This window comes from Castor canadensis, chromosome 4 (genome assembly GCF_047511655.1).
Source record: "Castor canadensis chromosome 4, mCasCan1.hap1v2, whole genome shotgun sequence".
NCBI classification, from domain to species: Eukaryota; Metazoa; Chordata; class Mammalia; order Rodentia; family Castoridae; genus Castor; species Castor canadensis.
The window spans coordinates 177,813,110-177,834,396 of record NC_133389.1 but is presented as its reverse complement, the minus strand read 5'-3'; the positions used below and the strand labels follow the sequence as shown (position 1 = coordinate 177,834,396).

Genomic DNA, 21,287 nt, shown 5'->3' with positions numbered 1-21,287 from the left:
AAATTTTTCAATTAAACAACTGCATCTGGAAAACAAGTTAGATGTATAAGAACTACTCGTTGAGTGCATGAAACATGATTTATGTAAGTGTGTGTTAACACCGGGTTCCACCAAAAGCTGAAAGCTCACCTTGCAGTGGAAAGACAAAGTAAGAAACAATGGCATTTGTCACACAGTGGGAAACAACGACTGTTAGGATTTCAGATGTTCCTATAGGCTGCTCTTCACATTTAAGCCTGAACCTTAAGAACAAGGTTGTGTGGGACAATGTCTCACTACGTAATAGCCTTTTTTATTCTCCTAGTTCTAAGACCTTTGCACTATTGCTTATTCTCTGACAATTTTTAAAACAAGACAAGTTGATTTCCAACCTGAATACTTAAACTCAGGGAACTGGATGCCTATGTTTTACCCTGGCACCTCTGTAGAGCTGAATGAGTCAGTAATTCAAAATGGTCCATAACCAGCTCTTAGTGCACATGGGAATGCTGGCTCCAACATCCAGGCCACCCAGTCTGCCTTCAACTTCCTATGAGTCCAGTGCCAAGTCAGGGTCCACTCCTACTAACACACAGTGCCAGTGGGGGGCAGTTCAGTGTTTGGGACCTTTGCAGGAAGCTATACCCTCCCCAGGTTCCAGCAGCACTCACAGGCCACTGGAACACATGGATAGAAACAGACTCACAGGATAACTTTCCCACTAACATGGATGACTTGAAGACACACAACTAACGAAATAGGCAAGAGCAGAAAACAATTTCTTTCTTTTACTGGTATACCATGCTTAAATTATAAATGTTCATGCCACAGTGACAACATCTTAACGTACGAGTGGACTGCTACAAACAATCATTCAGTCCTTAACTGATTATCAAGTGCTGACTATGGTCAAGACCCTGAGACAGAGAGGAAGCAGAATGAGAACTAAGCTTGGGCCTTTTTGTAAAGGAAAATGTGCAGGACGCCATACCTACATGCAGGTACAGATTACTTTCAATGGGCACCAGGGAAGGTTCCAAAGATGATATGTGGTCCCTTACCTGTAAGACTTGCCAGTAAACCAGTAGGGAAGGACAGTGAAGAACACTGTGTTAGCAAAAGTGGGTAAGACAGCCAGTTCTTCCTGGATGTAGTAACTCAGCTTATGGTTAAAGAGAGAGGAAATGGAACATGTGGCTAGCAAAGCTCCCAAGGCATCCCTTGTTACAAATGCTGAACCAAAGCCAGGCATGGTGGTACATGCCTGTAATCCTAGGAGGATCATGGTTCAAGGCCAGCCCCAGCAAAAAATTCAAACGACCCCATCTCAACCAACAGGCCAAGTATAGTGACTTATAGCTTTAATCCCAGTTACTCAAGAGGCATGGGTAAGAGGATTGAGGTCCGAGGCCTGCCCAGGCAAAAAAACACAATACCCTACCAGGAAAAATAACTAAAGCAAAAAAGGGTTAGGGGTGTGGGTCAAGTGATAAGAGTGCCTGTCTAGCAAGTATGAGGCCCTGAATTCAAACTCTGGTACCAACACAAAAAAAGTACTGATGCAAATTCACTTAAAGGACAGCTACTCTTGAGGAATAAAGAAAAAACATATTGACCCCAAATATTCATTTACCTATTTCCTGAGGACTAGCATGACAGGTACCACGTTAAGTGATGAACGTGCAGTGGAGAGAAGTAGACTGTCTCTATCTTCACAGAACTCACAGTATAGGGAGGGGAAGACTCCAAACAAATAAGAGTAAATTCACTCTTATTACATTTAAAATGTAATGTGTAAAATTACATTTTAAACAATTGCATTTTCTGGTTCTAGACACTTTTTCTCTAGCATCATTTTTTTTTTTTAATTCTTATCATCCCTTCCAGTTTGGTGACTGGCTAGCACATGAAGACACACAGAAATGAGAATGCCCTCTATTTGAACATGCCTTTAATTACAGAGCACTCAGAGAAGCCAAGGCTGGGCTCGGGAAAGAGAAACGTTGCTCAAGGCTGCATGTAGACTTTATCTACAAGAAAACATATTAAAAGAACCTTAAAGATTTTATTCTTGGGCTGGGGATGCAGCTCAGTGGTTAAGTGTTTGCCTAGCATGCATGAGGCTCTGGGTTTAACCCCAGCATAAGAAAGAGAAAAAGGAGGGAGGAAGGAAGGGAGGAAGGAAAATTTTATTCCTGGTTCTCTATCCCAAACATCTTGATATATGAAGTACACAGAGAAGGACAGAAGCCTTGTTCCAAATAGAATTTGCAAGTTTGACTGCAAACTTGGATCTCATGAACAGAAGCCTTGAAAGTAGAAATCACACTAACAGCAAATTTCAACAGACCAGAGCTATTCCTGCAGCCTGAGGGAAGAAGCTGGCAGTACTTCTCTAATCCTGGCCTCACTCAGCCCCGTCTCTCATCCTCTTCCTAAGCCTTTTCCTAGGATGGATCTTGGCCTGTGAGGGTCCTGCATCTCCTGTCTCCTCCAAATGCTCCCACAGCTCCCCGATGAATCAGAACTTGGCTGTCCCAAACATTGGCACTCCCGAGTCTCTCAAAGGAAGTCCATTTCATCTCTCATACCCCTGGCATCTCAGAAATGGAGGAAGACTATTCTCTCCTTTCTTCTCCATCATGGCTTTAAAATTAATTTCTGTCTCTATTTTTCAAAAAACCCAGGATCCTGGAAAGTTCATGACACTAGCTCCTGCCATACTTCCTTCATGCTGTCCTCTTTAACTTTCAGATCATAGCTCTACTTCACTAAGGTTCCGAGCACAGCTCACCACTGCCTTTCCCTCCATACCCACTTCTATAAACACTTGTGAAATTTCACATCCACAGCAGTCACCAAGCAACCCTAGCTTGTCACCCTAGCTACCTTCTCCACCCACCCCAGTTACCCTCCCCCATTCCCACCACCAGTATTCTGTCATCACCACTCACTACACTACTTCCAAACACAGAAAGTCAAGGGCCGGTGGAGTGGCTGAAGTGGTAGAGCACCTGCCTAGCAAGCAGGAAGCCCTTAGTTCAAACCCCAGTACCAGCAAAAAGAGGGAAGGGAGGCAGGGAGGGGAGGGGAGGAAAGGGAAGGGAGGGAGGGAAGGAGAGAGGGAGGGGAAAGAGCTATCCAAACACAGAAAGTCAAATATCACTCTTTGACTATAGACTCCTGTCCTTCTAGCTCACTGACTGTGGAAACTCCACTTCAACGATTCTTCAGTTGTACTAAAATCTCCAAGCCACAGCCCACAGAATCCAACTCTCCAGTGGATTTACTATTCATTGTCTGCCACTGTTTACTCCTTTCCTTGCATCCTAGTTGCTATGGCCTGCCATTATGTCTTACCCTCACAAACCCCAAGACTTGAGTCTGCTTATACTCAACCAGCAAAGCTCCTCTCTCAACTGACTCCAACTATCTGCCTTTTCCTTGCCTATATCCAAGAAGCTGAATGACACTGTAGAAAAATGCAACTTAGCTAATTAGTCTAACTTGACAATCACAAACATGTTTTATTTGGTTTACAGGATATTTGAAAATGCGTAGAACTGAGGAATTTTACACATAAAAAATATGTAGTTCCAGATTTTCTTTAAAAATGGTTAAGAGCTAGCAGCTGTGGATAGCTATCTCCACATGACAGCAACTACCTGAGTTGAGTAACATATGCTTCTCCAACAGTAGTAAAAAGGATCTCAACTATCACTTACATATAGGCGAACAACAGGTTACACATTGTTTTAAGAACTTTGTTATCTATGAATTAATCTAGCCCCTATAACAACTATGAAGCAAATACTATTATCCTCATTTTTAGCAATGAGGAAACTGAGGCACTGAGAGGGTGTCACACAACATTCAAGTCCAGGCAGTCTGACTCTCAAGTCCAGGACCTTAACTTCTACAGCTGCCTCTGTTTGCTGCAGTTGCCATCAGGGCTTCTTCATTTATGCCATCTGCCCTCCTACCCTCCTCCTTCAAAATCAGCACCATATTCCTCAATCTTCCCTATCTTGATCACCAACACCATTCAGCTGGTTATTCCAAACGCAAATGAGACATCCTGTGTCACAGTCCACAGCTACTGTGTCAGCATACTGTGCCAGCTCTAGCTCCATAGCCATCTTTATTGCCATTGCCCTAGTTCACGTCTCCACAGATTGTCTACTTCACTTTGATGGCTTCCTAAGTGTCTCCCAGCTTCCACCCTAGTTATTCATCTCATAATAGCTGGAGAGACATTTGAGACATGAAACAGACTGTGTTCTTCCTGCTTAATACCCTTCAGTGACTTCCCATGGTTCTTTAAATAAAATCCAACTCTCTAACATATCCTAGAGACCTAAGTGGCTTATTCCCATATTATAATTTCCTCTGGTCACTTATGTTTCAGCAGGCTTCCTTCTTGTTCCTCAAAACACCAAGCCTTCCTCTTCTTCCAATAGCTGATCTCTCTGCCTAGATTCTTTCCCTAAGGCTGAAAATGGACAGTTCATTCTTGCCCTTCAGATTTCAACTCAGAGATAATTTCACATAGGCATTCCCTAACCATGTTATGTAAAGTGGCTCCCTGTAATTACTCTCTCTCATCTTTGTTACTTCCCTATTAGCAATGATCACAGTGTATGGTTTCTTCTGGATTATTTTTTTATTTCTTTTGTATTTTTGCCAGCCTCCCCAGTGACTTTCTTATCTTGCTCCCTGGTATATTTATGATGTTGTCAAGAAACATTTCTTGAGCTAACTGATTAATGTCTGCTGAGCTTAAGTTTTCTGATTGCCCCTGGTATTAATGCTATAAATGCCACTCCTCCCTTCCAAATGACTGGGTATCTCATGGTAATGTCACCTCTATTCTTCTCATCTTCAATGCATACCCAAGTTTTCTCCAGCTAATTTCACTCCTAACAAAGATCCTAGAAACTAGCCCATCCTTTCCTCTGTCTTCCCAGACTAGGATTTTTTGAAAGGTCTAACAACTTCACACCAATATTCTATTCCAGGACAGACTCTTACATCATGCCTCAAGGCTCAGCCTTAACTTCCTTTAGCCAAAGCATCATTTGGGTTCTGAAACAGTCAATTCTACTATCTCCTCACCAATGTCACCAAACCAGAGACCCTTCCAGGAGTGTCTATCATGCGCTCATCTCTCCCAACACTTCTCATTACAACCTCCCAATATGACACCTATGGAGAGAGAAATGACATATGCTCTCCGATGTGAAAACTTGTTTATATGGAAAAAAAAAAACTTTAAAACATGTACATGATCATTACTGCTGGTCAGTTTCAAACATAGAAAAGTGATCTCTTTCGTCATTGTGGTCTCCTCTTTCCTACATAGGGCAAAACAATGAAATGTCAAATTACTAGTCAAGGTATTATAAAACAAAAATATTATTCTACTCCTATTTTATAAGCTCTGTAACATCCCTCAATAAAAGTTTTTTCTCTGGATGGGGAAAAGACAAAGGAGGTCACAATATTCTTGTGTCTGAACACAAACATTAACAAATGTTTCTAAGTATACCTGATACGCTTAATTTTCTCCAATAGCATTAAAATATCCTTTCTTGTCTAGCTTTTTACATTACCCAGACAGGCCTACATAGGAAAGTTTAGTTCTGAAAGCAGATGGACTCTGTTTCTCTGCCTATGAAAATCTTATTTACAGTGTTGTATATTTCACATGGTGACCTCATATCTGGAACCCATTCCTCGCCCCATCTGCAGAGAACAACTGTTCTCATATGTGGGGGGGCTCTGGCTGCGGAGGCTCATGATGTCACAGGCCAGGAGGAATCACTTACAAACTCCTGGGAATGCAAGCTGTTATATTGATCAGACTTTTTGGTTTGTTTTGTTTTAATGTCAGCAAAAAGTCACTTCACAAGCAACATTTAAAAGGGAGCAAAAACAAATACTATTACAGAATATTGCTCTCACCCTGTCTGGGTAAAGCTACAATTCTATGACCAAAATTTTAGGCTATCACAACTGAGGTTCTACTCATTCTTTTTCAATAGACAGTATCTTGATCTTTCTTCAGCCAGTAAATAAATATTTATTTGACATAAATTTATTAAGCGTTTAACCAAGTTCCAGGAACTGTCCTAATCTGTGGAATAAAACACGACTCAGTCATCAAGGAAATGAACAATCTATGTGAGGAAACATAAAAGCCAAGAAATGGTAATAAGTTAGAGTATTGAAAAAAAAGTCAAATGCAGGAAAGTGGTAACATCCAACTCTGCCTAGAGAAGTGAGGGAAACACTTAAGCAGGGACTGACATTTGGGCACAAGAACACAATGCAGTGGGAGAAAGCATTCCAAGCATAGGGATGGCAAGGACAACGAATCCTACAGACGGTTTTAGATGAACAGTCTGGAAGCTCAGCGTTAAAACAGAGCATTCCTAGAGGAAACTGGTGGGAGATGGCAATGGGAGAAGCACGTCAGGTACTTGCACAGGAAGCGAAGAAGGCTAAGTCGTTTGTAGGTAAAGTGGAGTTCAGTCTAGTAAAGCAATGAAGAACCGATGAATGGATTAATGAATGGGCAAATGTGCAGCTTCCACTCTCCTAGGAAAGCCTTGCCAAAAGAAATCCAGAGGAAGCTTTAAAACAAACAAAACAAGCCAATGGTACTTGTAGAATCAGAAAGATCAACTCATTTGTTAAGAAAAACAGTTTTCTACTCAAGAATCTACACCAATCACATGTGCTACTGACCACAGGTAAATGTAGAAAGGTGATATAACAGGAGCAAAGATGATATTGTCTACTATTTGGTTGAATCTTCAGTCAAAAACACATCTACATAAGCTGAGTTTTCAGAATGAAAGAAACCAGAATATACAGGGAACTCAAAAAACTAAACGCTCCCAAAATCAATGAACCGATAAAGAAATGGGCAAGTGAACTAAACAGAACTTTCCCAAAAGAAGGAATTCAAATGGCCAAAAAACACATGAAAAAATGCTCACCATCTCTAACCATAAAGGAAATGCAAATCAAAACCACACTAAGATTCCACCTCACCCCTGTTAGAATAGCCATCATTAAAAACAACACTAACAGGTGTTGGTGAGGATGTGGGGAAAAAGGAACCCTCGTACACTGCTGATGGGAATGCAAACTAGTGCAACCACTCTGGAAAAAAATTTGGAGGCTTCTCAAAAATCTAAAATGGATCTGCCATATGATCCAGCAATCTTACTCCTGGGGATATACCCAAAAGAATGTGACACAGGTTACTCCAGGGGCACCTGCACACCCATGTTTATTGCAGCGCTATTCACAATAGCCAAGTTATGAAAACAGCCAAGATGCCCCACTACTCACGAATGGATTAAGAAAATGGGTATTTATATACAATGGAATTTTACTCAGCCATGAAGAAGAACAAAATCTTATCATTCACAAGTAAATGGATGGAACTGGAGAACATCATTGTGAGCAAGGTTAGCCAGGCTCAGAAGACCAAAAATCCTATGTTCTCCCTCATATGCGGACTTTAGATCAAGGGCAAATACAGCAATCTTGTTGGACTTGGGTCACATGACAAGAGGAGAGCACATATGGGAGGTATGGGGATAGGTAAGAAACCCAAACCATGATAGTATTTGATGTCCCCACTGCAGAGGAACTAATACAGAAACCTTAAAGTGACAGAGGTCAATATGAGAAGGGGATCAGGAACTAGTGAAAAAGGTCAGTTAGAGATGAATCAACTTGGGATGTAACATATTTGTACATGGAAGCAATGTTAGGAATCTCTCTGTATAGCTATCCTTATCTCAACTAGCAAAAATGCTTTGTCTTTCTTATTACTGCTTACACTTTCTCTTCAACAAAATTAGAGATAAGGGCAGAACAGATTCTTCCTGGAAGTGAGGGAAGGGGGGGGAGAAATGGCCCAAACAATATATGCACATATGAGTAAATGAATTAAAAAAAAGAATGAAAGAATATCAGATGCAGTCAACATTTTCATGTCAACATTTCTGTACTAATTAAGAACAGTGAAATGGACTTAATTCAAAGAATGCATGGCCCTGCTCCCTCTCTGGGCTCATTTCTACTATTGCCTTTGGCTTCATGACCAAGGAGACTTAAGCTGCCTTCCTCCATAGTGCTCCACAATTCATGTTTCATTCATGCTCATGCCACACAGTCACCACTCATCTAACAGGCCAAACTGGTCATCCTTCAGTGCCCAGCACAGGATCACCACCTAGAAGAGGCCTTCCTAGAACCTCAGGCCACACAGTTCCCTCCCAAGGTTCTCCCCTACAATCTTGGTCACCTTCCATCTGCACACCTGCCATTTTATCCCCAGGTCATCAGTTCACATGACCACCTCCCCTCACTGAGCCACACTCACAGTACAGAAAGCTTAACCATAACTGTTCCTGGCTCAGAGGGAACAGTTCTCTGTTCCCTCAATTCACTAAAGTAGCTTGTGAACACATCTGACATATAACTGGGTATTATCTGCTGCTGTTCACTGTTTCTAACCTTATCCATTCTTCTCAGTCATTTACCACCCATGTGCTTAAGGCAAACTGAACTACCCAATGTGTCATATATCCAACCCCTACTTCCCACCTGTCTCAGTTGCGCATACTTGTCCCCCTCCACTTGCACAGCTCTCTCTCTTATCTTCACTTACTCCAACTGCACCAATCAACAGCATGACTCAATTATATCCCTCCCTATAAAGCATCCTTCAAAAACATAACTGAAATAAGGGCTGCCTCCTCTCACATCTTAGAGTACCCTCAATGACTTGTGGTACTTATCACCTTTAAGTGCACTGAAGGTCTAAGAAGTGGCAAGCATTGTACCAGTTATGCCATCATCTCAAAGTATATAGCACAGAACAGGAAACTGGTATGTTCTGTGTTGTTTTGGGAGGGGTAATATGAACTTAGGGTCTTGAGCTTGCTAGGCAAGTGCTCTACCATTTAAGCCATACTCCAGCCCTTTTTGCTTTAGTTATTTTTCAGATAGGGTCTTATGCTTTTTGCCCAGGCAGCTTCAGATCAGAGTCCTCCTATCTATGTCTCCTGCATAGCTAGGATTATAGATACGAACCACCATGCCCACTTGTTTGTTGAGATAGGGTCTCACTAACTTTTTACCTGGGCTGGCCTCAAACCGCAATCCTCCAGCTGCTGAGTAACTAGGATTACAAGTGTGACCACGCCCAGGAGGAGAACAGTTTAATGAATAACAGAATGCTGCATTTACACATATTCAGGGAACAGCCGGCCTGCCCGTAGGTTTTAAGCACCTGGATAAGCATTCCTCTCTTCAAGCCTTCTGAAACATCCTCCTTGGACATGTAGGTTTCAAATATGCTCTTTCTCTTCCCTCGAGTGCTCTTGTTCCTTGACTTTTTCTCACCTGGTGAAGCACCAACACCATGTGGGCCAAGCACAGAGGACACACCTAGAAACATGAAGGAGCAATCAGCCCTTTCCTCAGTCAGCCATCTCTCATCTCTGTATTTTTAAGACTGGAGCTATTACTCCTTTGATACTATTGTGTTGTTGTCACTATTATTTACAAAGACCAACAAGAGAATAAACCTTTCTGATGGGGATTTAAAACAGTCACAAAAAGGAAAGCATGAATAAAATATCATAGATAAAACCCGAGTTCTAAACACCATATTATGCATGGAACAAAATCTGAATAACAGGTTTAGTATGGTTTGCTCTTTATGAATATATGCTTTTTAAAAATAGAAATTATTAAAAGATTTAATAATTACAAGGTTTAATTTTTTTAGAGGAAATTAAACAGCTGTATCCAATACGACAATAAAAACCACACCTAATTCTAGAATAAATAACATGGGAGGATATTTAACAGTTCACTGAAAGAATTACTGTCTCCCTCAGTCCTAAGAATCATCCTGTGTCTGCACACCATTCCACTGTATTTCAGTTCTCCAGCTGCTAGGGCAGATTCCATTTTCCTTCGGTTACCTTTGAGAGTCCCCGGGGGCCGGAGGTTCAGCCTGCCGTCAGGATGGCTCATTACTGGTTCCAAAGTCGCCTTTTCTCTCCAGATCCAGAGAAACCTCCACTGAACAGCTCAGCGTTCTTCCTGCCTTGAGCAGCTTAGTTGTCACCAGCTAAAAACAAAGAGAGACTGGTGACTGGAGAACAGTTAATCTGTAGTCTCCTCTGTCCCCTTGGAAATTCAGTGCTAAGGCACACTTGGATGGTGAAGCCAACAAGGTGCTCTCCTGGATCCTGGTATCCTATTCTCCTGGGCACTTTATCAAGCACACCATCTGTGCTGAATTTCTTTTCTAGGTCTTCACCCTCACAGGTACACTAGACTGCTCCTCTGAGGCTCCAACTGAAACTCCTTACAAGTGGGAAAATGACGTGGAAAATAAAGAATGATGTGGTTCTATGCAGCTTGTGAAATGCACAAAAACAGGAGGAAATGTGGTTCTGAAAGATGGTATAATCATCTGGAATCTGGAAGTTCTAACGGAACAGGTAGTAACCTAGGGCTTAAGATGTGTCATTTCCTAAGTTTAACCTTGGATAAATGATATACTTCTATGAAATCGAGTAAATGATTTTCCTTAGAATTCATCAACAACTAATTCATCTAACGCACTGTTATAACCTGATGCCCAAATTTATGCAGGGAAAAAAATTATAAACGGTACACATAAGATCTAAACATTTCCTTGTATGAAAATTAAGCCTCAAATAAAAATCTTTAGAAGTATTAAAAAAAAGTTATGCAAGGAAACCCAGATGATTCACAAGCTTTCAAAAAAAATGGCAATATTGTAGTTAAAGTCTATTTTCCTATTCTTACCTACTATAATCTCAAAAAACCAGCTAACAGGAAGCTCAGGCACCTGCAGGACTATAGGAGCAGTTCCCTGGGTCAGAAAGTTGCAATGCTGGAATGTCCCTGACAGACAATGAGCATGCCACCACTACTTTCTAGTTTCTGCTGGCCCACCAGCCCAGAAATCAAGTCTACACTTTTGTTTTGTTTTTTTTTTTTTTGCAGTACTGGGGTTTGTACTCAGAGCCTACACCTTGAACCACTCCACCGGCATTTTTTTCTCACAAACTATTTGCCCAGACTGGCTTCGAACCGCAATTCTCCTGATCTCTGCCTCCTGAGTAGCTAGGATTACACTGGCGCCCAGCTCAAGTCTATACTTGTAAACTTCCAAAATCTTGATGGGCAGCCTACTTGCCCATATAATAAATCAAGATGTCATTCTGAACACTAGTATCCATTTCCTCCAAATTTCTCCCACACATCCCTCACCAAATGATGAAACTTTTCTTTACATTGAAATTAATACTAAGTCAGAAGAGAAACAACAAAGATAGCATGTCACTTGGTGATATACAAAGTGATTCAGAGATAAAGTTAATCCAAATGCAAGGAGGGGGTGAAAGAGATGGCCTTAGAGAAACAGCAAAGGAATGGGGAAGGCACAGAGAGGAGAGCCCAGAATGTGTGAGGGTTCATCTAGAAACGTGCTCATCCTCTCATAATTCAACAAATACTTCTGACAAGGCACTGTACCAAGCATAATGAGGGGCAAAAAAACCACTGGGTTTAAAAAATCCATTGAAATAATAGCTAATACTGTTGGGAAGTGACAGCACCATTTTTTTTTTTTTACATATGGATAATTGTAAGTACGATGGGACAGAAAATATATGTCCAGGTCAGGAAATGTGAAAGAACTTTGGGAAGGATTTTAACAGGAAACTAGGAATGGAGAAAAGCATACTTCTAGCAAAAGGAAACAAAAAGAGGGATGCAAACAGAAAGACACAGGCCAATTCTTGCAATGTTAATTTCCATTTGGCTGGAGTCCCACCTATATGGAGAGAAATAGTGGTGAGGAAATTACAAGTTGGAAGGTCTGGAAAACAAGCCAAGCTTTTCAGAGGCACAGGGGGTTTATGAAGCACAAATGAGCAGAAGAGAGGAACAAAGATTAGAGTTATGTTCAGAAAAAAATCATCCAGGCACAGGACTCAGAGTCAAACAGAATAGAGAGCAATGTCACCTTCGGAGAGAACTAGAAGAGATGGGGCAAAAGAAGGAGGGCCTGAACTGGAGTTGTGCAAGTGGACTCCAAAAAAGTGGAGGCCCTTGACATGGAACTCCACAGGATAGGCTGGCTTGCCTGGTAATCACAGCGATCTGGAGGAGAGCCAGCACATGGCAAATGGATAGACTTCCAGGTAGGAGACTGGGAGACAGGAATGTCCCTATGTTAGAGAAGATAATGAATTCTATTTGGGGCATTACATACATGCACATGGAGCAATTCACCAAATACTTAAAAAATGAACCATAACTTACAGAGAGAAACTAACTAGCCCTGTGCATGAAGATGGCAACCAAGGTGTTCAAGAATGGATAAGAATGCCAAAAAAGGGTCCACTGGCACAGAAAAAGGCCTAAGACAAAGTACAATCAAGCTGTATCCCCTCCCTGTGACATAACTGTGTAGGACCACTGGCCTTTAAGAAGACCTGGGCACTCCTATTCTGACAAAATCAGGGCAGCTTTTAGGAAAGCAAAGAGGAAGAAGTAGAAAATATAACAAAGAAACTAATAAAGAGGTAGAAAAAACTAACAGAGTCAGGTGTTAAGAAAACAAGGAGAAAAGAGGTTCCAAAGAACAGACTCATGACCGAGCTTTGCTCTTACTAGTAAGAACACAAATAATAGTAGACATGGTGGGGGGCAGGGCGGGGGATTTATACAAACTGCCAACAATCAAAAAAGAAGAACCAGAATTGAGAATGGGATACTATACAGTAATCTGCCAGTGTGTGAGATGGGGGGTACAGAGATCTCAATTCATATGCCTCAATCTGTGTGACTTCTTCCTCACTTATTTCTAGCTCAGGAAGACAAGAAAAGTTTGGGTGGGTTCGCCATTGTAACCCAGTGGTTCCCACAGTGCCTAGCAGGAACAGGTGCTGAAGAGTCATTCCTTACATGGACGGATGAGTGTTTTTCCATGAACAAATAGTGAGAACACCAAGTGGAACATGTTATTCTGGGAAACCACATTAAAAACAAGTCTGCAAAAAATGCAAAAAGAACACAGGACCCAGGCAACAAAGTTGGCAAGAATTAGCCAAACAGTTAGGCAAGGAGTCAAAGCTCACCTTTCAGTACCAAACCACTAGAAAAAAAGATTCCAAGTATACAATATGTGAAGCAGAAGATGACGAAATGGTGAACCTTTCCTTCCCTGTGACACAGTTGTGAAGATTCATTAACCCTGTAGAAACCCTAGTCACGTCTCCCCTGACACACGAAAAGCACAAGTTAATTTCCATGCCTCACTAGAATGAGGTCCAGCTGTCCACTTGCTTCTTGAGATGGGCCTTACTATGGAAATAGACAGATGTTATAAAGAATTGGGCTGGGGTCAGGATGTACTGACAGTAACAATCAACCTACCACATGGTACAAAAAGGCAGGCATGATGAAGAATGGGAAAAGGCACTAGGCTTCAGACAGTAAATCTGAGGCTGGTGGAGTGGCTCAAGAGGTACAAGGCCCTCAGTTCAAACCCCAGTGCCGCCAAAAAAAAAAAAAGTAAATCTGAAGAAAGCATCTGAATGAAAGAAGTGGTATCGCGAGGGCCTTTGTACTGTCTAAACCTGGCATAATGCATAGTGCACAGCAGGTGCTTGAAAACTGGAATAAATGCAGCCTATTTGAAACAGGAGTCAGATCACAATGAATACACACTAGTGGGAAATAGGAGCATCAGGGCCAGGACTGGGGCTGGGAGAAAGCCAGTCACCTAGAGGGCAAAACTTGAAAAAGCCAAGTTCCACAAGTGCAATGCCACTTGCAGGAGAGTAAGAGCCTCCTAAATTTTTGTGCCTTATCAAACTTCTTGTCGCCTAGTCTCAGCCCTGAGGAACAACAAAAACAGATGGATTTTATGAACTTGTGTAGTAGAAGAAACTCAAGAAGATGAATGAAGTCAAAAAGTGGGGTTTTTTTTAAGTGTAAAGCATGAGAATTTATTAAGATAGAAAAGTGCAAAGTGGGATAACCGAGCCCCCAGAGTTGGAAGGGGGTCCCAAGAGAGGGTGCCCAAGAAATGACATGATCTGAAGTTTTTATCTGTTCTCTCCAGGGCTTGCTCAATCTCTGTGTTAATCAGGTATACAGAAAGCAGCATTTTGGTTGGCTGTGCCTGCAATGTTCTGATTGGTCAGTCCTGATCCTCATCCATCTGTTCTTTCCTTCTTTCCCCCCTCCAAGGTCACAGGGAGGTCATAATGGAGGTTTCCAGGGGCCCTTCTGTCTCATTCCCCTCTCTGAAGAAGTAACCCTAACTGCTGGTAGGGAAAAGGGGCAACGGCCACTCTTCAGCTGCTTCAAGCTAGAAAGGGAAGTTGGTGGGGGCCCTCTCACAGAAGCCTAAGGGTCCCAGGTAGGTGGAAGCCTTTATGTGAGGTTCTCATTTTTATCTTAAACTTAAGAGGTGACAAGGGAAGTTTAGTTGATGGGTTGCCCAGAGCAAGTTTGAGTCTATTCAGAAGCTAACTGAAGGCAAGAGATGAAAAAACAAGTAGAAGAGAGCACAATGGATAGAATAAAGGTGGCAGAGGAGGAGGAATAAAATTCTGTGGGGAAGACTTCCTACAAGGGCTTGGCAAGCTCTGAAAAGTGGATGCCCTATGCAATTTGTGTAACTGAATATCTTTTCCTCCTTCTGGTATTCTGCTTTATAATGGTGTTTCTGGTTTTACACTTGACCAACAGGTTCTTTTACCTTCTATACTTCAGATATTACAAATTTGTCCTCTACTTGCATCCTAGTAACCCCCAGCCAGGAAACTGACAAAACCACATTGACTTACACCCTAATTTCCTCAGGACTGAGGAGTAATTGAGCATAAGGAAGGAATTGTTACAGGTACCTATACTGCTTTTGCAGAAAAGCACTGACTTCTCTCCCCTCCATTTTGCATCTATCTCCTTCACTCTGAGTGTCTCTGTCTCTCCTGTAACCATCTTGGGTTCCAGGAAAGATTGGACTAATCCAATAACATCTTCAAAACCAAAACTACCCCCACAAGTAAAGGAACAGTACAGTCTCTACAGGACAACCAGCAATGACTCTCATGTAACAAGGTCCCACCTGGTCAATCCTGAGACAATGAGCAACCAGCAACTATGACAACTGTAACCTGTAACCGGGACTGTTTAATAATTATGTATATCTCTCCCCTCCTGCCCCCAATTCTTCTTTATTTAAACCTAAAGCAAGCATCTATACAGGGCAGATGGGTTAAAATGCATACCTTTCTTCTTCCCACACGGGAAGCCTATGCTGTATTAATTAGCTCTCCTTTCTCTGGTATACACCAAAAAAAAATAAAAAATAAATTTGATCCCTCCAAAAATTAGCAAATATCCACTGGAGAAAAACAGATTCAAATACTAGCCTTATTTCCTTAAGCTTTTATTCTCTCCTAGAGATTCCTCTCTTACTGCCTCTCAAATATCATCAAGTAGAATACAGGGTGGGAGGACTGGATTTTCTAGTTGTTGTCTGAAAGAAGGTTCATTTCCAACTATTTTCTGTGCCATAACTGAAAGTGAAAATGTCAACCTCACAATTATCTCTTGTTCTCAATGTCTTAAATTCCCAACTCCCTCCCATACGGGTTCATTCATTTCCCTGAGAAAACTTCTCCATTCAGCACCTAAACTCTCTTTCTTCTATTAGGGGCAAAAACATCCTACATACTCCTCAATCTAGTTATCCTATTTTTACCTACATACTCTAGAACTTTACCACACCAACTATTCTCTCCACAGTTGCCTTCCCATTGCACACACCTATATTTAGGGCCTGACCCAGCTCCCCTTCTGCCAACTTCAACCCACCAGCTACCATCTGTTTCTCTCATTCCCACCCCTGACAAAGTTTTGAAATGTGGTCTAGGCTGCTAACCTCAATTTGTCTCATTACAGACTTTTTGCTTCCCACTCTTAATCTTGGGACATGACTTTTATGCTCATCTCTATAATGAAATAAAGCTTTCAGCATTACTAAAAAAGGAAATCCTCATTATTTAAGGCTTGGGGGTTTTTTTGTTGTTGTTATTGCTGGTTGGTTGGTTGGTTTCTTGTATGTGTATGCAGGATGCCCTTGGTCTCCAGTATATCTCAGTCTCCTAGTTCTTCTCTCTCTCTCTCTCTCTCTCTCTATAATTCTCAGATTTCTTGTTGACTCCTCTTCATTCATTTACCTCTTAAGTTTCTGCCATCTACAAGGTTCTATCTTAAAGCTTATTTTACTTTTCTGTTTAAGAATTAAATCTTCATCTTGCCAGGTGCTGCTGGTTCACACCTGTAATTCTACTTACTTGGGAGGCTGAGATCAGGAGGATCACAGTTTAAAGCCAGCTTGGGGAAACAGTTCTTGAGACTCCATCTCCAAAATAACCAGAGCAAAATGGACAGGAAGAGGTAGCTCAAGAAGGAGAGCACCTGCTTTGTATTTGTATTCATGAAGCCCTGAGTTCAAACCCCAGTTCTGGAAAAAAAAAAAAAAAAACCCGTATCTCTATCCCTGTTCTCCAAAGTTCTTTAACTTTCCAACTTCCTGCTGAGTAATATTGGCAAGAAGTCTGAATGCAACATGCTTCCAATCCAATTTATTATTCTCCTCAAACTGAATTTTCCACCTGCATCCTACATCCAGATTAATGACATCATTATCATCCCTAGGCAGCAAACAGTAGTCATCTCATCTCTTTCTCTCCATTAATACCCTATTACCAAATTCTATTATACATTCACAATGTTCCTAAATAAATTCTGTCCTTTCCACCTTGATTAGCACTGTCTGAATTCAGGTTGTTGCAATAATGTAACATAAGAGATGACAAAAGTTTAACAGATCTCTCAACCACTAATCTCTTTTCCTAAATAAATGTTTTGCCTAAACACAGAAGATACTTTAGTGTCTTTTCAAAACCTTCAGCTTTCCTTGCTGCAATTCTGTAATCTAACCTACCTTTCCATTCTCATCTCTAAAAGTTTTCCAATATTGCACCCAGTGAATTCCTAATGAAAATGGTAAATTAGAAGAGCCCACACTTGGCTTCAAAGCATGAACAATAACTTAAACAAACTGGGTTACAAATACAAACTCTGGGGAAAAAAAAACAGTGAAAACAACTATGTATGAGTTCTGAAGAACAAACAAATGGAGATATACTGCTGGGAAGAGTAGAATCTGGAGAAATGACTGGTACTGGGATGAGTTTTCTATGTATGTGTTTTTGTTTAGAGAGTAGGGGAAAAGTAGAAGCTTTGACCTATTGTAGGAATGGTACAATGCAAGCAGGTAAACTGTTCATAGACAGCTTGCAGAGTGGCTCAAGCAGTAAGGGGCACCTGCCCAGCAAGTGTGAGGCTCTGAGTTCAAGCCCCAGTACCAGGAAAAAAAAAAAAATGTCCATAGAAATCCCAACAGATAGGCTGGGGGTGTAGCTCAAGTGGTAGCACTCTTGCCTAGCAAGCGTGAGGCCCTGAGTTCAAACCTCAGTATCACTGAAAAAGAAAAAAAAAAAAAAGGGAGCTCTTCAAACTAAATGAAAATGATGCTGGATCTTCAGAAATGAATGTTAAGCATTGAAACTATTTAATATATGCAAACTATACTTCAACAAAATAGTAGAAGTAAAAAATTAAGGAAAATTATTTCTAACTTAGAATTCTACATGCAGGAAAACTAACAATCAAGTATAGGTGTAGAATAAGAAGGCACTTTCAGAAGTGTAGGCCTCAAAACTCCATATATTCTTTCTTGCATAGCTACTAAAGGATGTGCTCAACACCAAGATGGTACATTAAACTAAGAAAGAGAGTGATACAGGAAACAATAAGGATGAGACCCAGAACAAAAGCAGCACAGGGAGTTTTCCAAGAAGTCAGAGTAAGAAGGCCACAGGATAGCAACTATGCATCCAGCAAGGCAACCTCCAGATTGGAAAACAACCATTTGATTAGAGCAGTGGAGAGAGAGAGAGAGAGAGATTGTTATCATTAAAATCCTCACTAAGTATTGTCTTTCTAATCCAAGGCAGAATGCCTGGGTCAGACTGGCTTGCTTCTTGTTCTTGGCTTAACTTGACCATAACCTGATGACGTTCCTACTCATCCCTCCTGTAACTTAAGATTGAACTAAGGCCATTCATTTCACCACAGAGTTCTACTTTCGTCAGTTCATGAGCTCGTGAATTAATTATAAGACAGTATCTACAGTATACTTCCTTTCATGTTGCAAAGAAAAAATAAGAATTACACACACACATATGCTCGCTTGTGCAAAAGGAGACAACACAGTAAATTAGAAACCAGTAAAACTAGTTAAAAACAGGGTTTGATGAGAACTGAGTGAAAAGGAGGCAGGTAAAAAATGGATCAAAGAAATGGATGTGGAGTAACACTTCAATGTATATTTCCACTTTATGTATTCTGACTTTTGGAATCATGTTTTGCATTTTTCAAAAACAGCAACATAAACAAGAATGGAGAAAATGGCCTAAAATGCAATGCAAATAGAAACAAATGATGCTAACTATATTTAAAATGAAAAATAAATATTGATGAAATAAATTGAAGAAGACAAATAATTTTTAAAATTCCAATGTTCATGAACTGGAAGAATTAATAATGTTAAAATGCACTTACAACACAAAGTAATCTACAGATTCAATGTAATCTGTGTCAAAATTGCAATATTTTTCATAATAGGTGGAAACCTAAAATTCATATGGAACCACAAATAGCCAAATAGCCAAAACAATATAGAATTTCAGTAGAATTGGAGGTAGTGTAACTCAATGGTTTATGATATTTATTTTATATTTAGAGATATGGAGATACAAATGTATCATATATATACACACACAGTATATATGTAGATATTCTTACATTGCCTATCTCTAACTGCTGAGAGAGCCTGAAATCAATGACATCCCAGCAGCAACAAATACACCTAGTGCCCATTTACCACTAAAAGGAACCAGGGTTCCTTAGAAAAATGGCCAATTTGGAGACTGGAGTAGAAAAGAACAGATAGGAGCCCAGAAGAGAAGTTGGCACAGTGTGGCCCACAGTTTAAACCCTGCCAAACACCTGTTTTCCTCAATAAACTCTTACTGGAACATGACCTACTCATCAGTTTACAGTCTATGGCTGCCTTCCTGTGCGAAGGCAGATTTAAGTAGTTGCAACAAAAACCATAGGGTTCACAAAGCTGAAAATATTTATTATCTGGCCACTGACACAAAGTTTGCCCAGCCCTGGACTGGAATAACTTGTTGTTCCAGAGAGCAAGGAAACACTCAGAAAATGATAGGGACATGTCAATAGTTCACAGGGATCAGTTGAAAATGTTCCTACTAATCAAATATGTGACAATTTCAGCATGGAATTTTTTTAAATGATAATGGATTATAACATTAAATTAAATAAGAATCCATGAGTTCATACTAATGAAAAGAAAAAAATAGTAAACAAATAAAAGGGGAGCTCTTCCTTATAGCAGAACCCAACTAACAAACTATGGTGGGGGATGTGGGAGGGAGGGGGTGATGGAATTAGAAATTTACCACTGGCAATTACCATACTAATTCATGTTCATCACTAGATGCTGAAACTAGTGGGTAAAAGTCTGAGGAGTAACTAAGACTGAAGAGGAAAATCATACCTTAACCAAGTGATCAAACTATACCCACAATGGGACCCATCAGCTGCCTCCATAGGTGATGATGTACTAAGAAAAACATGTCACTCTTGAAAAATCAGCTGAAACCAAATGGATGAACTTGCTACAAAAAATAACTAGTCTATAATCTTCAAAAATATCAAACCCATGAGAAGGAAAAGCCACGCCTCACTTAGGGAACATGATCACTAAGCAACTCGGGATTCAGAATTTTCTTTTCATATCAAGAAAATTACTGGGAAAGTTAAGTAAGATCTCAGATCAGTTGGTGGTATTACATGTATAAGTACTAATTTCCTGATATTGATTATAGTACAATGGTTATGAAAGAAGATGCTTTGTTCTGAGCTTCTGTAATTCACTTTCAAGAGGAACGAGTTTAGGGGCATGGTAAAATGCTAACACTGGGGAATCTAGTAGAATCCAGGGTTATTCTTTGTGCCACTCTTGCATCTTTTCTGTAGGTCTGAAATTCTACATTTTTCAAAAGAACCCATTTTTAGAGAATCATATCTGTACTTGTATTTTTCTCATGCTAACTAATATTCCAAACTGACAATGTAACAATTTAAAAACATCCGCTAAATGGAATACAAATAATATACTATATCAAAGAAGTTCCAGGGGCTGGAGGTGTGGCTCAAGTGGTAAAGCACCTGCTTTGCAAGCATGAAGCCCTGGGTTTAAACCCCAGTCCCACCAAAAAATAAAAAAGTTTTTAGAAAAAGAAGTTCAAATAATCAATTAAGGACACGTGGGCTACAAGCTCACTGCATCCCGTTCTACATAAGACAAACAGATTTATTAGCTGTAAACTCAAATAAAAGTGATCTCAAATGAGAGTTATGTCAGTAAAAATACCGACTCTTAACAGGTCAGAAGTAACTTTACTCACTTATATTTTACAAAACATTGCGAGGATTTAAAAGATTAAATGTCCTGAAAGGGACAAAAGCCCAGCACTTTGCAAACACAGCTGTTGGTTAAAGCTCTTGAGAAAAAAAAAAAAAGCACTGGAATAGAAATCAGTTGTAGGAAGAGACCATAGTTATAAAATATTAAGCAGACTGTGGAACTGTTCATTTCCTATCTGTTTAGTAGTTAAGCTGCTTCTAAACACCGGCCTCATTACTGCCCACTAGGCCCTCTTCAGGCCTTGGCAGACAGCAATGAGCATAACTAACAAGGTTCCTACTCTCATGGTACTTACAATCTAAGGGGAGGAGACAGACAACAAACGTACAAAGATAATAGTAACCAAAGAGAGTGAAGAGATGGTGACCAATAGGATGAGAAAAGAGGGTACTACTTTGAGCTTTGGCTGTTAGGAAAAGCTTCCTTTGAGGAAATGATACACGAGCTTAGTCTGCCATGTAAAAGTCATGGAACAGAGAGCCTTCTAGGCAGAGGGCATAACAACTACAAAGATAATAAAGGAAGAACAATCTTAACACATTCAAAGAACTAAAAAACGGCTGGGGGATGT

The 21,287-nt window shown here is 40.5% G+C and overlaps 1 protein-coding gene across 11 annotated transcripts in view; it reads right to left on the bottom strand.

Moving 5' to 3' along the window:
- Positions 1-21,287, bottom strand: part of Dis3l2 (DIS3 like 3'-5' exoribonuclease 2) — a 370,364-nt gene that overhangs the window by 318,872 nt on the left and 30,205 nt on the right. For 10 of the 11 annotated variants that reach the window (XR_012447408.1, XR_012447409.1, XM_020172819.2 and 7 more), the window contains exons 2-3: positions 9,996-10,144; positions 9,296-9,453 (exon numbers count right to left, since the gene is read on the bottom strand). Coding sequence is in view for 9 of the 11 variants with exons in the window: in XM_020172819.2 (XP_020028408.2) it covers positions 9,296-9,453; positions 9,996-10,047 (210 nt within the window). In the remaining 2 variants the exon portion in view is untranslated. Of the gene's footprint in view, positions 1-9,295; positions 9,454-9,995; positions 10,145-16,427; positions 16,594-21,287 lie in introns of those variants that run through there. The other variant, XM_074071999.1, reaches the window with a different exon arrangement.